General features: G+C 31.3%; 4 protein-coding genes across 5 annotated transcripts; 3 read left to right on the top strand and 1 right to left on the bottom strand.

Annotated features, from left to right (window-relative positions):
* Nucleotides 1-118: 118 nt before the first annotated feature.
* Nucleotides 119-7,535, top strand: LOC102585177 (uncharacterized). Of its 2 annotated transcripts, XR_367922.2 has the most exons (9): nt 119-339; nt 440-586; nt 1,349-1,446; nt 1,963-2,035; nt 2,113-2,173; nt 2,724-2,809; nt 2,916-3,005; nt 4,737-4,852; nt 7,449-7,535. XR_367922.2 is itself a non-coding variant. In XM_006355439.2 (8 exons), exons 1-8 carry the CDS (start codon nt 217-219, stop codon nt 4,797-4,799), a joined length of 741 nt encoding a protein of 246 aa, XP_006355501.1. In that variant the 5' UTR covers nt 119-216; the 3' UTR covers nt 4,800-5,075. The 2 variants fall into 2 exon arrangements, 1 of the variants encoding a protein (XP_006355501.1); XM_006355439.2 differs by lacking the exon at nt 7,449-7,535 and having other exon boundaries at nt 4,737-5,075.
* On the top strand, nt 6,909-7,853 carry LOC102585635 (21 kDa protein-like). The gene has a single exon (XM_006355440.2). It carries the CDS (start codon nt 6,953-6,955, stop codon nt 7,571-7,573), a length of 621 nt encoding a protein of 206 aa, XP_006355502.1. The 5' UTR covers nt 6,909-6,952; the 3' UTR covers nt 7,574-7,853.
* A 3,987-nt stretch (nt 7,854-11,840) lies between these two features.
* On the bottom strand, nt 11,841-12,523 carry LOC102584863 (14 kDa proline-rich protein DC2.15-like). The gene has a single exon (XM_006355438.2). The coding sequence runs from the start codon at nt 12,453-12,455 to the stop codon at nt 12,033-12,035; it is 423 nt and encodes a 140-aa protein (XP_006355500.1). The 5' UTR covers nt 12,456-12,523; the 3' UTR covers nt 11,841-12,032.
* A 5,879-nt stretch (nt 12,524-18,402) lies between these two features.
* Nucleotides 18,403-19,042, top strand: LOC102584535 (14 kDa proline-rich protein DC2.15-like). The gene has a single exon (XM_006355437.2). It carries the CDS (start codon nt 18,440-18,442, stop codon nt 18,857-18,859), a length of 420 nt encoding a protein of 139 aa, XP_006355499.1. The 5' UTR covers nt 18,403-18,439; the 3' UTR covers nt 18,860-19,042.
* Nucleotides 19,043-19,610: the final 568 nt, after the last annotated feature.

Raw genomic sequence — 19,610 nt, 5'->3', positions numbered from 1 at the left:
TTTTTATTAAAAAAAGCCTTTTAAATTCACGATTTTCAACTAAAGTTTTTTAATAAAATAAACTAAAGATATAACAAACAAATTAAAACGACAGGAACCTACAAAGAAAATTGTAGATAAGAGTGTCTTTTGGTGCGCATTTCTAACGGATAGAGCACCTCGAAACTAACTAAACTCAAGAACCAGACATTCAAAAGCTCTCAATAACGGCCAATAATGGCCGCAGCATTCAGCAGCAGCTTTGCTAATTTCGCCATTGGAGCTCAATTCTACAGGCCCAAATTCGTAAAACCCAAGACTTTCGTAAACCCAATTCGCTGTGCTGGTAGACTAGAATGGGTAATTTCTCTTTTTAATTTCCCTTCACTTCCCACGCCCCTTTCAGTAATAATTTGCTAAGTACATGATAAAATTGGTGAATTTTGATTTATGATTACAGGACCCAGATGGTTTATTGGGTCCGGCCCAAACGGGTCATATAGCCCGACTCGAGTTCCAGCGGCGCCTTGAGAATGACGCTGCGGCCAGAGAAGAATTTGAACGGCAAGTTCGTGAAGAGAAAGAGCGTCGCAGAGTTCTTCGTGAGGTAATTTTTGTCGAATTGAAGTTACCATCTTATCTAACAATTTAAAATGTTTGGAGCAACATTTTATGGAGCGGAGTAAGGATTTTGAGTTTATAAACTTCTGGATTCTAGAAGAAGCAACTGAGTGTGTTGTGAAAAAATTATGTATACATATTAAGTAGATTTTTATATGGGTTCTGCTGAATCCGTAGTGTAAGCAGACCTGCAGCTCCACTCCTGTTTTTATTTATATTAGGCCAGTACAAGCTACTCAATGTGCCTTGAATGATTCTAGTACGTGGACATAGAATCTTTGTTGATAAAGAGTTGAATCTAAGACGGACTACTTGAAAACAAGTTAAAATTTATGTTACCACTTCATATTAACCTGCTAGAAAAGAACATTTATTTATTACTCCCGTCGTTTCAGTTTATTTAGCCTACTTTCTTTTTTAGTCCGTTTGAAAAAGAATGTCTCTTTTTCCCTTTTTGACAACTCTTTAATGATAACTTTCTACATAACATGTTTAAGATGGTAAGATTAAAGAACATTTTGGTACATTCTACGTATCTTTAGTTTAAGACTACAAAAATCAAAAGTCTTCTTTACACCGTGCCAAGTCAAAATCAAGCAAACAGAATTGAAATGGAGAGAGTATATATTAGGTCTGCAACAATTTGTGGAGTAGTCATTAAGACATCTTTGTATCTCTTTACATTTTGTTTTGGATGCATATGTAATGTATATGTTTGTCTAATATGTTCTTTTCGTCCTGATCATAGTCACGAGTGATTCCGGATACAGTGGAAGGGCTTGTGGAATTTTTTCTTGACACTGAAGCTCAAGAGATTGAGTTTGAGATTGCAAGAATGAGACCACGGTGAGTTATCTACTCTCCAATATCACAGCTTAGGTGGTCAAAATTTACTGTTCTTGCGTCAAAGCCAGAAAATGCTATAAGTTGTTCGAATCTTTGCGGCATAAGTTCAGATTCAGCTCTGATAGGTTATTAGACAGTCAAACATTCAAAATTGCAGCCTTTTGCTTTTGATCATTCTGTGATTATGAAAATGCACGTGTATTTCGAGTCTGTATTTTGTAAACTTGTGCAGAAAAAGAAAAAGATATAAAATTATAGACTTCGTATAAAGATCAATTTTTTGCCTCTTAACAAAGAGATGAGTATTTCTTTTTTATCGACCATTTTCTTGACATTTATGTTGTTGCCAAAATTTGAAAAAGTATTGGTACCTCACCCAATTTAAAGTTTGCAAACATTTTCTAGAGGGACTGGGATAAGACTTTTAACACATCAAATTACATGGATTTCTTGTCTGTCCCTTCTATAGTCTTCATCCTCTTTACTTGAAAATTTCTAACATATCTTAGTTTGCAGATTGAACAAAGAATTTTTTGACCATCTGCAAGTCGAACTTGGAAAGCTGCGCTTTTCTGTAAACAAAACTCAGGTTTTTACTGACCATTTGCTCGACTTAGCATGAGACAGATACGTTAGTGAAATGACACTGACCATGATATTTCGCAGGCCGTGGAAGACAGATTAATTGAACTGGAAGCACTGCAAAAGGCCCTGCAAGAAGCAACAGGTCTGATAAAATGACTATTTAGTTTGCTCTTTCGTTAGATATTTCCAGACTATTTTACATGGAAATGAGTAAAGGTATATGAGAAGATCTAGAAGTCGGATTCTGCATCATCTAATTCTTAAATTTCGGAGATACCTAGGAGTACATATGTGGTTGCAGAGACATGACTAACAAATGTATAGTATAATATACACATATATTTTAGTACTCCACTATAGTATATCTCACACAATTACCAAGTTTTCTTATCGTTATATAGTAATAAGAGAGTCTAGATAACCTATGCTTCGTGACAGTAGACTCGGCTATAGTTATAGTCAACATACCTAGGTGAATTAACCAAACCCGGTAAGTCTCCTGGATCACACTAAAATCATGTTGGATTATCACATGATTAACATGGGGCTAGAAGGGGGGTGGGGTTCAAGCAATATGCATAACATAGGCATACATGTCCCACAGTCCCAGCTACAGTTGAGGATGAAGTCTCAATAAGTTATCCTGTAGAGTACTTCTGACATCCTGCCGTACTATTTTTTTTTTCCTGCAGAAGCCTATGATAAATTGCAAGCAGATCTTGTAGCAACAAAGAAGAACTTAACTGAGATTTTGACTTCAAAGGATGTCAAGGCCACTGTATGTGATAGTTTCTAAATTCTGCTTCTTCTTTTTATGTGTGGGTGTGGTTTGTATATTCTCTTAGTTTTATTGCTGAGTTTGGATTATTCCATTTTCTGAGCAGCTATTGGATTTGGTTGGGAGGAATGCACTGAATAGACCCTTGTTGACACTTCTTGATGAAAACATTGCAACTGCACATAGTGTTAACCAGGTGAGAAAAGCAAATTCCATACAATGTAGATAGAAGTTCTGTGGGAGTGATGATGCATATTTGTGAAGACACTGGTGCAAACATCACATAAAATAACTGAAACTTAAGTAGAAAAATGTGATTCAAAAAGGAAAAAGAAGTAACTTTTTGAACTAAGCATCGATAACTGACATAAATCCACACAATTTTCTAAAATTTCAGTGTTCTTCAAGGTTATGCTGTGCTTTCTCTAATAGTAATATAACAAACAAAAGAAAATATTATACTGAAAGCACACCTTGTCTAGGTTGAAAATCTTTTTTTTTTCTTTTCCGTAAGGTACTTTTCTGGGTTGAGAATTGGTTGGGTAGGCACCCAAGGGTATGACTTAGTGGTCAATGAAGTGGGTTGAGAACTATGAAGTCTAGGTTCAAATCTCAGTAGAAGCCAAAAAAACACTAGGGCCTGCCGGCCTGGTACCTGTTACTGGTGGGAGGTGGCAAGTCTTCCATGGAATTAATCGAGGTGTGCATAAGCTGGTCCGAACACCACAGTCATTAAAAAGAAAAAGAATTGGTTGGGTAGAAATGGTGAGGCAGCATCTATTAAATGTTCCTCGTAGTGGCAAGTGAATTGCCATTATCAGCTTACAACATTCCTGAGCAGTCTAACAATCTTTGAAGTGAAGTTTATAGCCAATCAATTCTCAATCTTTGTGCGATAAAAAGAGACACTGGAATCTCTGAGTTATATGTAGAAGTTCCTATCATTTCTTTGTTAGTTCATCTTTGTTTAGACTAATTATGATAAAGTTTATCGGTTTTCCTCCTCTCAACTATTTTCTGGGGTCTGATAGTTTCTCCACCATATCTTTTAGGAAGATATCTCGCAAAATCTCTTTCATTTACAAATTACACAGATGTACAAAGAGCAGAAAATTATGTCTGATTTTTCCAATTGCACTCCACATAACTCTTATGAAAAATGTATATTCAAGTTCAAACTTAACTAGTTATGTTATCTTCACGTTGGCTATTTTTCTTTTTGAATCTGCTCTTCGTCGCTTATACGAGAAAAAGAAACATCCATAATTTAAATTGAACATGATAAGTACCTTTATGCTTTTGTGTGCATCTTCTATGCACTAGCTGAGTATGGTCAAATTATTGTTCATGTGGATTGAGTATTGCTTAAGGACGATGAATTCAATCATATAATTGAACTGCATAAGCCGATTACTCTCGTGAAAGTTATTTTCTGGATAAACAATGGATTTTAGCTCATTGAGCTCATCTCATGCATGAAAAACACAAAAATGATTACAAGTTAGGATAGGTTAAGAACTGAAAAGATGAGCAAGAAAATGTAAGATGAACAGTTCAAAGATGCTAAAAATATGCACTGATAATGCACACGCATCGAGTGTCCACAATGTCTGTCTAATATTTTTTCAGATACTCGGTAAATGTTCTTCGTAAACCTGATAGATGATAAAATAGGATCTTGCAGTAACTTCCCCAGATGTTCAAACTTGTTGTTTTTTGGATAGAGGTTGACATTCACTTGGATTCACTTTTATCTCTAAAAGATATGTGTTCCTTTCTGACGGATGTGTTAAAAACTTGCCAATGGCTACATGTCAACACCATCATTGTTATTTATCAGTGTATAATTTTTTAGTGATCAATATGCGTAAAAGCTTTAAATATACTACTCTCTTGAATTTGAATTGATCTTCCTTTGGAAACGCAGAAACAAGCTGCGGAATACATGGAAAAGCTGAGGGGACTTGTTCTGAAGTACTTAACAGTATAGGCTTCATCTTAAGCTTATCAAATTCTTGTCTCTCATGTTTATACAGAGAAATGGTGAGAATTTCTGGTTATTTATATTTTAGTAATGTTGTAGTATATTACAAAATTTTGTAGGAATATGAACTTAAAATGTATCCCTTGTAATAATAAGAAGAAAGTATCCCCATCATTTGTGAAAAGAATGAGTAAACCATGTAACTGAAAATTCATGTTCTTCTTCCTTGTATGTTGGAAAGTGTGAAATCCTATTTTTACTGAAAGTGACAATTACATTGTATATTGAATGCCTGGAAAGTCATAAATAGTTGTCTCAGTGAAACATATAGGTCACGAGTTTGAATTATGAAATTAGCAACTGCCTCTTGCGTTAGGATAGGCTGCCTATATCACACCCTCTGGGTTACTCGTGCACCGGACTACTAGAATGTAATCTCCTTTATACTACAACTTTTAGATGTTGAAATATAATAAGTACCCATCACCAAGGTTGGTGATGTTCCCAAAGCTGGATCTATGTTAATTGTTAACTGCCAACCATATATATTATGGTTTTCAGTTATAGGCAAAGTCTTGGGTCTTGCTGTAAAGTGAACATTTTAACAGTTTTTTATGGCTTCATAAACAGAGGTGAGAATTACCCAATGCAGCATAAAAGTTGAAATAGGCATTTCGTATGCTTTTTTTGTATACTCTGAAACCCATTGGCCTGGCTAGTCCAAATTCGTGTCGCGGAAGGCTCATAAAGGGAGAACCACTCCCTATTAGAGTTTTTTCGTTCCCATGGCTCGAACATTATCTTCTAATTAACGACGTAGAAATCTCATTCATTCCACCCCACCGGTGTGGTTTCTGGATGCTTATTTTGTGCCTATTATTATCATGTGCTTCTTTACTTTCTATTAATTGTATATGTATATATCATCATAGTTGGCTGCCAGCACTTTTGTATGAGTACTATTACCAGACCCCTCTAGCAAATATGTACGGTATATTATTGCCTGTACAACCATAAAATAATGGTTAGTTGGTGACCCTCCACATGAATAACAATTAACAGAGTTACTATTGTTTTCAACAATTGGTACATTTTGAGACACGAGGCACAGACCAAAATCACAAAAAAAAATGTATTCAGTTTTGTCTTTTGGTTTTGTTATCAATTTAAGAATCATCCAGGAAGTAATCAGTTCTGTTTTTTGCTACACAATGTTTTTCTAGTCACATGTTGGTCAAAGATTCTCTTTAACTCTCTTGTATTAATTGCCTAATAAAAGATTAGTTTCGTAATTTGATTAATTTAGTAGACTCTTATACTTATCCTGTTTTGCTGTAATACTGATCTTAAGTACTCTTGATTCTCAAGTTTCTTTATGCCAAGTAAAAAGGCACACGTTGGTGTGCTTAGACATCTACCACGTTACCTTAAAAGTTTGGTCATGTTTATCTAATTTGAGATAAGCTTGAGCAATCACAAATAAAAAAGTAAAACATAAAAGACAGTTTGGTGCACAAAGTATCACACATAACATTTGAAAAAATGCCGCACCTCAAGGGGTTTGCTATAGACAGCCTACCTTAGAGCATCATACATTCACGCAGGATTTGAATGTGATATATAGACAGTCTACTCTAATATAAATATTAGTGATTACTTTCACAATTTGAACTCGTGATCATTAGATCACACCCCTCTTCACCAAAAATAAAAAAGTAAAAGAGCAACAATATTTCATAAACATAGACAACATTACAAGTTGCAAAGAAAAAGAGTACAATGGCAGATATTTGTGAGAAATATAAAGGTGGAAAGATTAAAATGTTGCATAGAAAGAAGAGGCAAAAGCAAAAGGGAAAGGGGCATGTGAAAACTGTAGATTATACCCAAAATGAGGAAGATATTTTCATTTGTTTTACTTTAGAATATTGTTTGCTAACTTTTGTAACCATGTTAGGAAAGTATAGGGGTGCAAATGGATGGATTAGATCAAATTCGAATGGATTGAGCCACGTAAATTTAAAATTTCAGTTGTACCATGTAAATTGCGACATATAGAGTGTTTTAAAAGAAAATAATTAGGGCCCCTTTTAAATTCTATATAAAGCTTCACCATACTCTAGTACACCACACTAAAAAGAGAAAAAAGAAAAATAGCCATGGGTAACCATAGTCTTCACTTGCTAATAGTATTCTTATCTCTCCAATGTTTTCTTGTTCATAACACCATGGCTAAATCAGCCATGACCTCAAATCCAGCTGCCATAAAATTCATCAAAGTTTCATGTAAAGCCACACTTTACCCTGTTTTATGTGTCCAATGCCTCTCTGCTTTCGCCAACACTGTTAAACAGAGTGAGCAGCAATTAGCTCACGCTGCTTTATCAGTTAGTTTAAGCAAAGCAAAATCTACTATGATATTCGTATCGAAGTTAAATAGAATGAGAGGTCTAAAGCCAAGAGAAAAACAAGCAGTCAAGGACTGTTTGGACACTATGAGTGATAGTATCGATCAGATAAACAAATCAATTCCGGAACTTGGACATACTGGTCAATTTTCAACTGGACAGGATTTCATGTGGCATGTTAGTAATGTACAGACTTGGGTAAGTGCTGCACTTACTGATGAAAATACTTGTCTTGATGGATTTTCAGGGCGTGGTATGAATGGAAATGTGAAAGCTGCTTTAAGGTTGAGAATACTTCATGTTGCACAAGTTACTAGTAATGCACTTGCTTTGGTTAATCGATTTGCGGATCGACACCGGCCTAGTCCTTAATGTGACTGAAGCAGGGAGCGTGAATTTGAATTAGTCAGATCAGTGATGAGGTTGCAAGTTTTGATGTGTATAGGTCATGTTTTTTTTTTTTTGAATTTTCATAAGCATGAATTTGGGGATTTGTGCGGAGTGGTAACATTATATATATTTACTGTTGTAGCAAGGTTTGTGTGAAAAGGTTCAATTTTGTAGCTGCAATGAAGATAGTGCAGCTTAGTTTGTTTTCTATATGTGAATGTAATAATATAATCTTCTTGCTTGTATGAGCTTTGTTTTTGTACTACATTTTCACTTTTTCTCACTTACTAGTTATTAGTGTCATCTATATTTTCGTTGTGTTTAGGCTAGTTTGCGTATAATGATTAATTTTTCTCTGATCAGCAGAGGTATCAATAACCTTGTCTCTCACCAGCATAGGTATTCATAAGTTGTCCCCCACCAGCATAAGTATGAAATAACTCTGTCCTTAAAGATTTGAATCATAGAACAAAAATAAATTACCTAATATTTTTATGTCTATTGAAATTTGAAATTGAGGCCTTATGATTCTCGACTCATTTAGTTGATCACTAGACCGGAAAAAGATGTTTGAATCTGGAGGGCATGATGTATAATGATTTATTAGTGCCATAGGACTGGTCCTGCTCAACTACTTTTGTAGCCCTAGGGTCACTGTTCTTGTACAGTCATAAAAAGGAAATCGACATATAATCTTTATTTGGATTTTTTTATGTAGGGTGATGGTGAAAAAGTTTATTAGACTTGAATTTTATTGCCCTTTACAAACACAACTTAGGGGTTGTGTGATAGCTGAGTTTGAAAATAAGTTATTCAGGTATTAAATTTTGTATAAGTAATATTATGTTTGATAGTTAGTTAAGAAATAAGTTATTCATATATATCGATACTTGTGTTTAGTTTTCATTAAGAAATTTACCTGACTAATATGGGTAAAAATTATGAGGATGTCTATATAATATTTTAGGTAAATTGATTGATGAATAAATGATTGATTTGTTCAATTATACTCTGATGAAATTGAGTCGTCAGTGTAACAATATTTTTGTCGTAATTAATTACAATAATATAATATGACAAGAATAGTAGTTTATGATTGAAGACTTTTATAGCGAGTTAAGATTTTTTACGTATAAAAAGTACAAAATTCTAATAAAAAAATATAAAATTAAAATACATTACCAGTTAGTTCGCATATCCCGCCGCAATCTCCGCCAATTGCACATATATTATTATCTTCAATTTATTTTTCTCTTTAATTAATTATTAATTTATGTCCATTTTTATTTGTCATGTTATGTCTTTTGAAAGTACTAATTTTCAAAGTTAAATTAGATTACATTAATTTGATATTTTAAACAAAAAAATTAGATATTCAAAAATAAAAACTATACGAAAAGTACTATAAACTGCAATTTTTTCATATTAATATGATGAAATAATACATTCTAAAATGTTAGTTAAAATTTTTACAGTTTGACCTAAAAAAGGAAACTATGACAATTAAAAGTGAACGGAAGAAAAAAAAATTTGTTTTAAATTATTTTCTGTTACCTGCCGTGGACCAAAATAGATCATCGACAGGACTGCCACAGTCTTTTTCCCTTTTTAATCTTTTACGTATTTGATTTTTGTTGGAATGCATGCATGATTCATGAATAGTGTTGGTGAAAGAAATATCACGTTTGGGGTCGTTATTTGAAGTTTATAAATTTTGTACGAATAAGAATAATTGAGTTCAAATTAAATATTTATAGTGATTAGTAGTAAAGTTAGAAATTTGAGAAAGATATTCAAAATTTAATATATGTATGAAAAATAATTTTTGACATATATACTTTGTATAAATTTTTATATCCTTAATATAATCTTTTAACATAAGGTCATCTTTCTACGTCACTAATAATAGTCGATGCAAAAGTTATGTTGTATACATAAACCCAATTTGAAACTATCTAATAATAGTCTATTGATAGAATGCAAAATTATTTTATCTCGTGTGTCGTTGAGCTTCTGATGTATATATCACTACTATTATTTGTAGTAACCTATGGATTCATCTATATCTATACATATGCCCCAAAAAATATAATTTCAGTTTCTGAATATTTTGACAAAATGTGAAAATACTACATAATTTATGTTATTTAACTTAATTTCTAAGAATTTATTTTGAGGGAGGCAAACATTTAGATGTAAAAGATGAAAGACTCTAAATTATGCAGAGTGAATTTCGGACAGATAAAGATATTTTGATTCATAAATTTTCATTAAATAAGTATCAGAGACAAATAAAAGTTTAAACACATGAGATATGAGCGATAAAAAATTAAATACCAATCCATTTGAGGAGCAATCCATCTTTGGATTCTTTGCCCAAATAAATGTGATCTGCGGGTCATTGAGCACGTGAAGCTCAACTAGCAACGAGAAACCCGATGACTAAGGGCCCATAAAGATTCTCCTTGTTTTGGGCCTATTAAGGGCCCAGAAGTAAATGTAATATTGGAGGGGCATTTTGGGGAAACAAATAAAGCACATAAAATAATTATTTCAGTATTTTCATATACCGAAATAATTAATTTTCTTACTAGTTTATCCATGAAAAATCATATATTTCAAACGAAATATTATATTGTTTTTCTTCTTATCCATCAAATTTTTATTTTTTTTGTTTTTCCTTTTCATGAACCTGCATAAAAGGAGTTTTACGAAAAGGAAGTTTCTTATTATATGTTGGATTTTCACTTAGTAAAAAATTTGAACTCTAAATACAATGCTATATCGTGTTTTGTTAAAATTTTATTTATGCATTAAACAATGATTATTTTGTATATATATCTGGTGTGATTTGCATGTATCTGAAATACTATATTTTATCTGGTATAAATATTGAGTCTGGATGAATTGACGTAGGCTCAATCATTATTATAGACAAGCCCAAAACAATGTCGAAAATTCAAGATGCTATACTATTGAGGCCCAAAATTGGTAATCGCATAAGAACTTGTGATTCTCTTTTCTTTTTCAACATGTCTGAAAAATCTCAAATTAAAATGTATTTTTCTTTCTGGCAAAATCTTATATTTTCCGGTAAAAATGATATCATGTGTCATGTCACTGAATTGTGTCTAATTGACGCACTATATAAGTTGTAAGAATAAGTTTTGGTGCTCAATTGGAACTCGACTTAGTAAAGATGTCTTAACCAATGCATATGTATAGATTAAAATATTAACAACTTGATCATAGACAAGGTCTTAGACTTATTTAGAAACACAATTAAAGCACATAATTTATTAAATACTATAGTAAGTCTTCAAATACTATTTTTTGCAACTTCAGTGCCAAATAGTCAAGATATCATATATTTTTAGTGACAGTTGGAGCATCGTGAATATTGCTACTACTTTGACGATTTTTAATTATCGTATTGAAAGCCTCTTGAATTCTGCCATCATCATCGTAACTATGGCCACTACTATAACGATTTTTTTATCGTTTTGAAAGCCTCTTTAACTCCACCATCATCGTTATTCGTGGTGGTGGTGACGAATTGCTGTGGTCGTAGTAACACAAAGGAGCACGAAAAAGATGGCTATTGTGACAAGTTTGTCCATGGAGATTTTTTATTTTTTTTTGTAATTTTAATTTGTGCTGAGATATATAAGGAGGGTTGTTTATAAATGCACTTAATATTTATATAGGGAGAATTTAAGAGAATTGTTTGTATGCATCGTTAATTAATTAACAATATACATAGTTCACCTAGGCAATTTTTGAGAGAAATTAAAGATTAATACCATTATAGAATAGTTTGTTTGTGCCTTCTACAAAACAAAATCCAATCACTATAAGACAGTTGAATGTGTATATTTTTATAAGGAGATTAATTTAAATGTCACTCCAATTAATCTAAATCTTTTTGTGTGTCATATATATGATTCGTTACTGTATTGACTATTATATGGAGATTAAAGTTTAACTTATGAAAACATAACTCGTCCAATATGTCTTAGACTTGGGTGGATTGAACTGAGAATATATTCATTGGAGATATGTTGGATCAAGTATAAGTTAACCTATGTAAATGCTTGAGCTAATTTGGACTTCATACTTGATCAAAGTTGACCCTAAAAAGGAAACTAGGCAAAATTTAGAAAAATAATTTGTCTGATATATATTGTAAAAGTTTTGAAAAGAGAGAAAAAGATCTTATAAATTTTTCTATTCCAAATAAGCAAAAAGATGGCAACTTCAAAAGGTGACATTTATTTCATGAAAATAGGATACAAGTACAACCAAAAGAAGACAACTAGCCTTCCTTCTAATTACCAACTAGAATAAAAATTATACTTCACTTGAAAATAAGCAACTATAGTAGTACAAGCACATACACATAACAAAACATCAAAACACATTGAAAGAAACTAAATTTATCTTAAGCACATTGGAAGTTCTTTGGGGCATATTTGTCACAGTTGTTGAGCAACAAGTTGAGTGAAAGTGGAATATTTAGATTAATTCCCAACAAATTGGCTTTAAGGGCAGTGCAAAGGCAAACAGCAGCATCAAGGTCAACAAGTCCTTCAATTAGAGAGCAACATTCAGTCTTAGCTGGGCTACTTATTCCTATAACAAGGTGCAATAAGTCACCCAACAAATTGGCACAAGCATTTAGCTTAAGTGTGTCATTTGGGCACTTACCCTTTGATGATGGGGTGGAGGGGGTAGGGGTAGGGTAGTGGGGGTTTGGGGGTGTGGGGGGTGGTGGGCATGGGACATTAGTGGAACTAACCATAGTGAAAAAAAGAATGTTCAATGTGAGAACAAGGGCAATTGAGTATGCACCAAACTTAGACATTTTTTCAAACTTAATAATTAGCACTCTTCAACAATTGAATGTGGCTAATTAGTATTGAAAATTGTTGTTTGCTTGGTGTTTGAGATTATGAAATGAGTGGCTATTTATAGATGGAAATTCTGAATTTTTAATTTTTCTTTTCTATTTTTTCAAAAAATTGAGAGATGCACATGTGGATAGAGAATCTATTGTCTAGAGAAAGAAAATCTGGCAAATGCAAGTTGAGATAGTATAAGTATTATTTTTTGGTTTATAAACTTGTAGTTTTGTGAATTTCATTAGTTGTCTCTATTATTATATCTTCAACCTCAAAGATAAATTACTCATCCTTTATTTTCACATGGAACTTAATTACATTATTCTCTCTAATTATTTGAACATTGTTCTTGAATATGATGGGGCCTGGATCTCATCAAGATTAGTTCAATACTATATGGAAACTAGCTAATACTTGTAATTAATTTGTTCTTCTAGCTATTCTCTGTTAAATGTAACAAAAGAATGACATTAACAAGTAACTTTGATAAAATAAATAAATTATGGTAAATTAATTGACATGTTATAACATATATATAAATGTTCTGTTATGAATTAGTGTATATATAGTACCTATATTCTGATCATATGAGTTAAAAAAATGGTTCAATATAAAATAAATGACACGAGGGGAATAATTAAAGATTAATGATCTGTACGTGATCGCGGATTAGTAGTGTGCTAGTTGAATAATCACCTTTAATAATGCATCAATCAAAATAATAATAATAATATGCCCAAGGGATCGTGTGATTCAAAGAATAGTTAATGATATCAATAGAATTGTTACAAGAGTATATTCACAAGGGAAAATTAGTCGACTTGTATTTTTTAAAATTATAAATACGATTAAAGAATTGTTAAAAAAAATCAAAATAAGAATGATGAGTGTAATATTAGAAATAGTAAGAAAGGTTAGAATTATATATAAAAGAAATCTTACGAAATATCTCTGAAATTATCCCTAAAATTATGATAGTATACTATAGTTATGATTCTTATATCTTATTAACCAAAAGACACCATCAGGGGCGGACCCACCCTGGCAGGGGGTGTCGAGAGATACCCTTGCCGGAAAATTACATTGTATATAGAGGTCAAATTTTGATTTTAAAAGTATATATATATATAAGTATTAACACCGCTTGACACTAGTGGCTGAGGGGTTTCAAAAGTTTCTTAAGATTGTGTGTTCAAGCCCTATTGGTCTCATAATTATTTTTTTATTTTCTTACTACAACTATTGACACCTCTTCGTGAGATTCCTACGTCCGCCATTAGACACTATACTTTATACGTAGCTTCTTTATTTTTATTTCAACTATTAATGTGTGACTTTATTCACACGCCCAATAATATTTTACTTGAGCTAAGTTTCACATGACTCATTATTTCCACCAATTTTATACTTGTTTCGCTAGGTTCAATCAATCTAAATAGATTATTAATATGATATAATGCTCTCTCCTGCATACAATTTCTTCTTTTTTAACTATCAATATAAGACTTTAATTATTCAAATACTCAATACTTATGTCTTATTAGCGAAAATGTCTTTTCTATGATCTTGTCTCCTCTCACTTCTAGAATCTAGATTATACAAAAATCCAAAACTATCTCGTTAGGATCCACCATCAAGTCAATGCGTTCATTCCGTTTTATTGGAAAATAATTAAGGTAATTAAAAAGTTGTTTTCATCAAGCATTAACGTATTCGTGCAACTAGTTGAATATAAGATATATATTCCAATGTCATTATCTTTCTCTTTTGTCAAGGAAATTGTGTGGCCTATGTTTAGTTTCATTATTAGCCAAGTCAATATTAGAAAGCATATTAATGTGGAAAACCAAATTATTAAGAACAATCCTTGGGGGTCAAAGTGTGAATACAAATATTCAGTATAATTCAACAAGTGAAATATATAGAGGAAAGGATATATGCAATTTTTTTAATAAAGTAGGCATGTTATTTCTAATAGACCTTGATCAGCTCATAAGAAATGAAATAAAAAAAAGACTGAGAAGAAAATAGTCGGAGAAGAATAACAAGATGAAAAAAATAACACTCCCATTAAGAAAATAAAAACAATTTAATTAATCTATCCCTTATTAGTTTGTTTGCCTCTTAATTTTATTTTTTTTATATTTGGTATACCGTATTGGAGCGTGCCCTCTACTATAATTTTTCAATACCCAAAACTCGAACTCGAAACCTCTAGTTAAGAAAGAAAATGCCTCATCCAATGCTTCACATTCTGCCTTTTAATTCTCGAGCAACGTAACTAACACTAAGGGTAAAGTTGAAAAGAATAATTATTACACTCTTAATTTTTAAAATAATATATTTGAAATAACAATTTTTAGTATACAACTAAATCTGAAAGGAAAGAGTAGTTTTCTATATATTTTTAGCCTATAAAATATGTGGTATTGATAGATCGTGGCCAGTCTAGGAAATCCCAAAAAAAATAAAAAATCACCCCAAATATTGACAATTTATTTGTCAAAGATGGTAATGCTAAGTTATGATTGGATCTGTTCATTATTAAAATATTTTCATTTTAACTTCTTAGCAATCCATAATGACAGGAATAGATATTTTTTGATACGTTGTTCATATATTCAAAGTAAACCATATAGATTATCGTATTTTAAGTCACGGGTTTGAAAATTATGGTCTGAACTATATATTAAATTGTAGCTTAGCTTTTGAAAATTTAATGAAAACAACAAGATCCACTATATGTGCCTTTAAATTTGTTTGTTTGTTGTTTTTATGCATAAGCTGCGCCAATATGTGACTAGAAATTCAACGAATTGTGACATGACACCTCCTTGTTTAGTCAATAGCTAGCGGAGTTGACATATTCGATCGAACTCAATAATTTTGATTCAAATTTTATATGTATTTTAAAAACTATTCAACATGTACAAATTATTAAAAGGACTAGAAATCTGAACCCACAAACTTTGAAACCTGACTCTACCTCTAATTGCGATTGAGCTTGGCGGCACAATAGTGATGGAACGTCATGTCGAGCCAATTAATTGAATTTGTAAACATAGCTCGCGCGCTTAAATGTACTATATATGTACTTCATTTATTTCATTCATAAAAAAAATGTGTACCAAGCTTTCATTTATAGGATTCTCCCAATCATTGTGTGCTACTATATAGTATATATAAAAATATAACTGGTTGCTAGTAACAGTAATGTAAATATTTGTACTACATGCTTGACAAAAGAAGAAATTATTTCTCCAGACACTAACTAGAAATAGGACATAAAGGTGTAAATAAACTTGCTATGAGTATTTAAATTAAAAATAAAAAAGTCTCACATTGATGATTAATGAGATGTGAGTAATTTTCTTATAAGACTTGAACAATCATCCTTAATTCTTCTGTGCTTAGTTTTTAGGGAGTGAGTTAGACTCAAAATTTAATTTTACATTGTTTTAGAGCATCTCACTCATTATAGTTCATCGAAGAATAAGGTATAGTATTACTTTCATGCTGTCCTTTTTTTGTCTTTCTTTTTTTTCCTTGTAGTTTTCTCACCTAGTGTCTTGTGTTTGATATACGCAAATTCGATTAAATCTGTATTCAAATATGACACGTAATATACATTTTTTAATTAGTCTGTTTCAAGAATATCAACATGCTTAAATTTAAAAATAATTAATTTTATATTTTCCATTTTATTCTTAATGATTTTTTTATATCCAAATAAATGTTATGATATGTTTGACACTAAAAAAAATTAAAAAAATTAAAAGCATGCAAATATTATAATATGTTTTAAGATCATACATTTCAGTATTTTCTTAAACTTCGTACCCATTCAAATTATATATGAAAATAAATTGAAATGGAGCAGTAAGCTCACGACCGACCTTTCATGTTCCGACATTGTCATTATATACTCTCGCAATCACTTCACATAAATAGACTTTTATCGAAAGAGATTGGTGCCCCTTTTAAAGGGTTAATCTTTTATAAGTAGTATTTTTGAGCTGAGTGAAAGTAATATTTCTTCAGAAACAATAGTGATTTTCTCTCTTCTAATAATTAGGATATTCCACCGACGATTAGAGGATGTTCTTTTCTGATTAACTAGTTAAGATTAATTATTCAATTAGTACATTATTAATTAATCAGTGATATCACTTCTGTGTCGTGGCTTAATCTTTAATTATTTCCGCGTGTCATTCTTTACAAGTATATATTGTCCCATTTTTGTTTAGTGTTAGGTACGTTTGTTGTTGTCATATATGTATTTTTCATTCTTAATCACAAATTTTAGCTTTTTAGGTTTGAGTCTTGGTCGTTTTTAATAAGAACTTATTTAATTTTTAAAGTGAAATTTTCCAACGCGAATCCAAATTAACTAAATTTCAAAATGGATCAATAATATAGTACGTAGTAACGATTTAAAAAAAAGATTAATTATAGCTGGATGATATCTATAAACATTTTTTTTTTCTTGTTGTTTTCTAGAACGAGTACTTAAAACCAATAAGTTGGGAATAGGAAATGTCATTCACACACTTTTCTATATCCATAGGTGAGGTTGGAATTAAAAAAATAATTGAATATCAAAGAATCAAATTCACTCTAATATCTATCAAAGGACTAAGACGTAATTATTATTATTATCAGTTCGTTGCCGTATTAAGAAACTAGCATATATAGTAGTAGCCTATCAACATCAATAGAAAAATATAAAGGAAGAAACTTCTTGATAGTGTAAAAATCCAAGCGTAAGCATTTCTATCAAGTCTTCTTGTTTACACACTTCCATTAGCATAGTACACACTACTTATTATTTTTTCTATTAAAAATTTCATCAAAAATATTTGGTGGATAGTTTCATAAAATTTTTGATTGAATCGGTTAGAAAAAATAATAATAATATTTTCAAATGGAAAAATTAGAAAGCTTCTCAGTATTTGAGTAAGAAATTAAACTATTTCTTATCATACATTTTTTCAGTAAGCCGATTCAGTGAGAAATGAATAAAAAGAAAAATTATGTTTCAAATATAAATTTCTCACTGATTGACGGTGAGAAAAACTTCTCTTTACAGTAGTAGTAGAACAAATAGACAACACTACAGTATTACTAGCTAGTTTCCAAACTGAACAAAAAGAATCTTGATTGGATCCAAGTTTTTTGAGGATCAATGTTCAAGTATTACAGAAAATATTAATCTAATTAAGTCCCATGTGATAATAAAGGATGAATAATTTTTCTTAGAGGAAGAAGATAAATATAGATAACTAATGAAATTTACAAGACTACAAAGTCTATAATAATTCATCATATACTCCTAAATTGATCCAAGCTGTATACATTTGCCAGCTTGTCTTGATATATGTCCAGATGGGCTTCCTCATCATAATTTCTTTCATTAGTTTTAGAAGTTTGGAAGTAGGATGGGAAAAAAGAAGAAGAAGAAAGTATCACTTTTGATCCCTTAATTATTGACAAATTCTTATTTTGATTTTATTTGACGAAACACATTTAACTTTAATTTCTATAAACCAAAACATGTATTTAATCCTTTTATGCAGGAAGTATGATGTATTTGAATTACTTTTAATTGGAACTATATTACTGTCAAATATGGAGTAACAATACAAGCTTAACATAACACATGAGTAATTAAATAGTAAAACGCTTAATAATTATGATAAATTTGTGAATTTTCTCAAGAAAAGTAATCAAAAGGGCATATTTCAATTAATTGAAGGACAAATATGCTTAACTAGTTAGATACTATCAGAAATAAAATAAGAATTTATCAATAATTGAGGGACTAAAAGTGCAACCTCCAAAAATATAATGATCAAAATTTCCATCTATAAATAGCCACTCATTTCATAATCTCAAACACCAAGCAAACACCATTCTCAATAGAGTGCTAAATTCTTAACCTTGAAAAATGGCTAAGTTTGGTGCATCCTCAATTGCCCTTGTTCTCACATTGAACATTCTTTTTTTCACTATGGTTAGTTCCACTAATGTCCCATGCCCACCACCCCCACACCACAAACCCCACCCTACCCCTACCCCTACCCCCTCCACCTCATCATCAAAGGATAAGTGCCCAAAGGACACACTAAAGCTAAATGCTTGTGCCAATTTGTTAGGTGACTTATTGCAGCTTGTTATTGGAAGTAGCCCAGCCAAGACTGAATGTTGCTCTCTAATTGAAGGACTTGTTGACCTTGATGCTGCTGTTTGCCTTTGCACTGCCCTTAAAGCTAATGTGTTGGGAATTAATCTAAATATTCCACTTTCACTTAGCTTGTTGCTCAACAATTGTGGCAAATATGCACCCAAGAACTTCCAATGTGCATAAGTCATATTGGTTTATCCATTATTTAGAAATTTTCAAATTTATTTTACTTTCTATATTTTTGTGTTTTGTGCGTTTATTATAGTAAGAAAGTCTAGGCTCGTTTGCCTTGTTTTCTTTCGGTTGTATCCAATTATTTGTATTTGTAATAAATTTGACATCTATTAAATAAGGAGTTATTATTACTTTTTTCTCTTCGAGAAAGATTGACAAATGAAATTTAAATGTGTGAGTTAATCGAGCATTCGAGCTATACTTGAATTACTTAAACGAGTCAATTAATAAAGTGAAAATTTCTAATATGACATATATTATACTAATATTTTCGAGTTATAGCAGTAGATTTAGGTTTTCAAGTTATAACATTAAAAATTTCAGGTTGTAGCAGATTATTAAAAAAAAAGTTATTTTTAATAATTAAAAACATTTGCTTTTGAAAAGAATAAAAGATAAAAAAATTAAAATAAAACGTTTCTGAAGGAAAAAATGAAAAAAACTGAAATAGGGGTGGCAATTAAATTTGAATTAATTTAAGATAATTATTAATTAGCATGAATTAAGGAATTTCAAACTAATTAAGAATATTCAGTTTCCTTAATTCACTTCAATTTGTTAAAATTAATTTAAAAATCTGATTTTATCCATTTTTCTTTCACGTTTCTCTCTCTTCGATTTTCTTCCAGAAATTGTCACTGGTGACAAATTGATTTTTTTTTTTGGTTTGAAAAAACCTGTTTTGTTTTGTGATGGACAA

Source organism: Solanum tuberosum, unplaced genomic scaffold (genome assembly GCF_000226075.1).
Source record: "Solanum tuberosum cultivar DM 1-3 516 R44 unplaced genomic scaffold, SolTub_3.0 scf00201, whole genome shotgun sequence".
Classification (NCBI taxonomy): Eukaryota; Viridiplantae; Streptophyta; class Magnoliopsida; order Solanales; family Solanaceae; genus Solanum; species Solanum tuberosum.
The sequence above is the reverse complement of the archived record's forward strand: the minus strand, read 5'-3'. Positions and strand labels throughout refer to the sequence as shown.

Bases quoted from the DNA above. Each gene is read 5' to 3' on its own strand.
- LOC102584535 (XM_006355437.2), top strand. From the start codon at position 18,440: ATGGCTAAGTTTGGTGCATCCTCAATTGCCCTTGTTCTCACATTGAAC.
- LOC102585177 (XM_006355439.2), top strand. From the start codon at position 217: ATGGCCGCAGCATTCAGCAGCAGCTTTGCTAATTTCGCCATTGGAGCT. The intron at 587-1,348 runs GTAATTTTTGTC...TCCTGATCATAG, and splicing joins GTCGCAGAGTTCTTCGTGAG to TCACGAGTGATTCCGGATAC. The intron at 1,447-1,962 runs GTGAGTTATCTA...CTTAGTTTGCAG, and splicing joins ATTGCAAGAATGAGACCACG to ATTGAACAAAGAATTTTTTG.
- LOC102585635 (XM_006355440.2), top strand. From the start codon at position 6,953: ATGGGTAACCATAGTCTTCACTTGCTAATAGTATTCTTATCTCTCCAA.
- LOC102584863 (XM_006355438.2), bottom strand. From the start codon at position 12,455: ATGTCTAAGTTTGGTGCATACTCAATTGCCCTTGTTCTCACATTGAAC.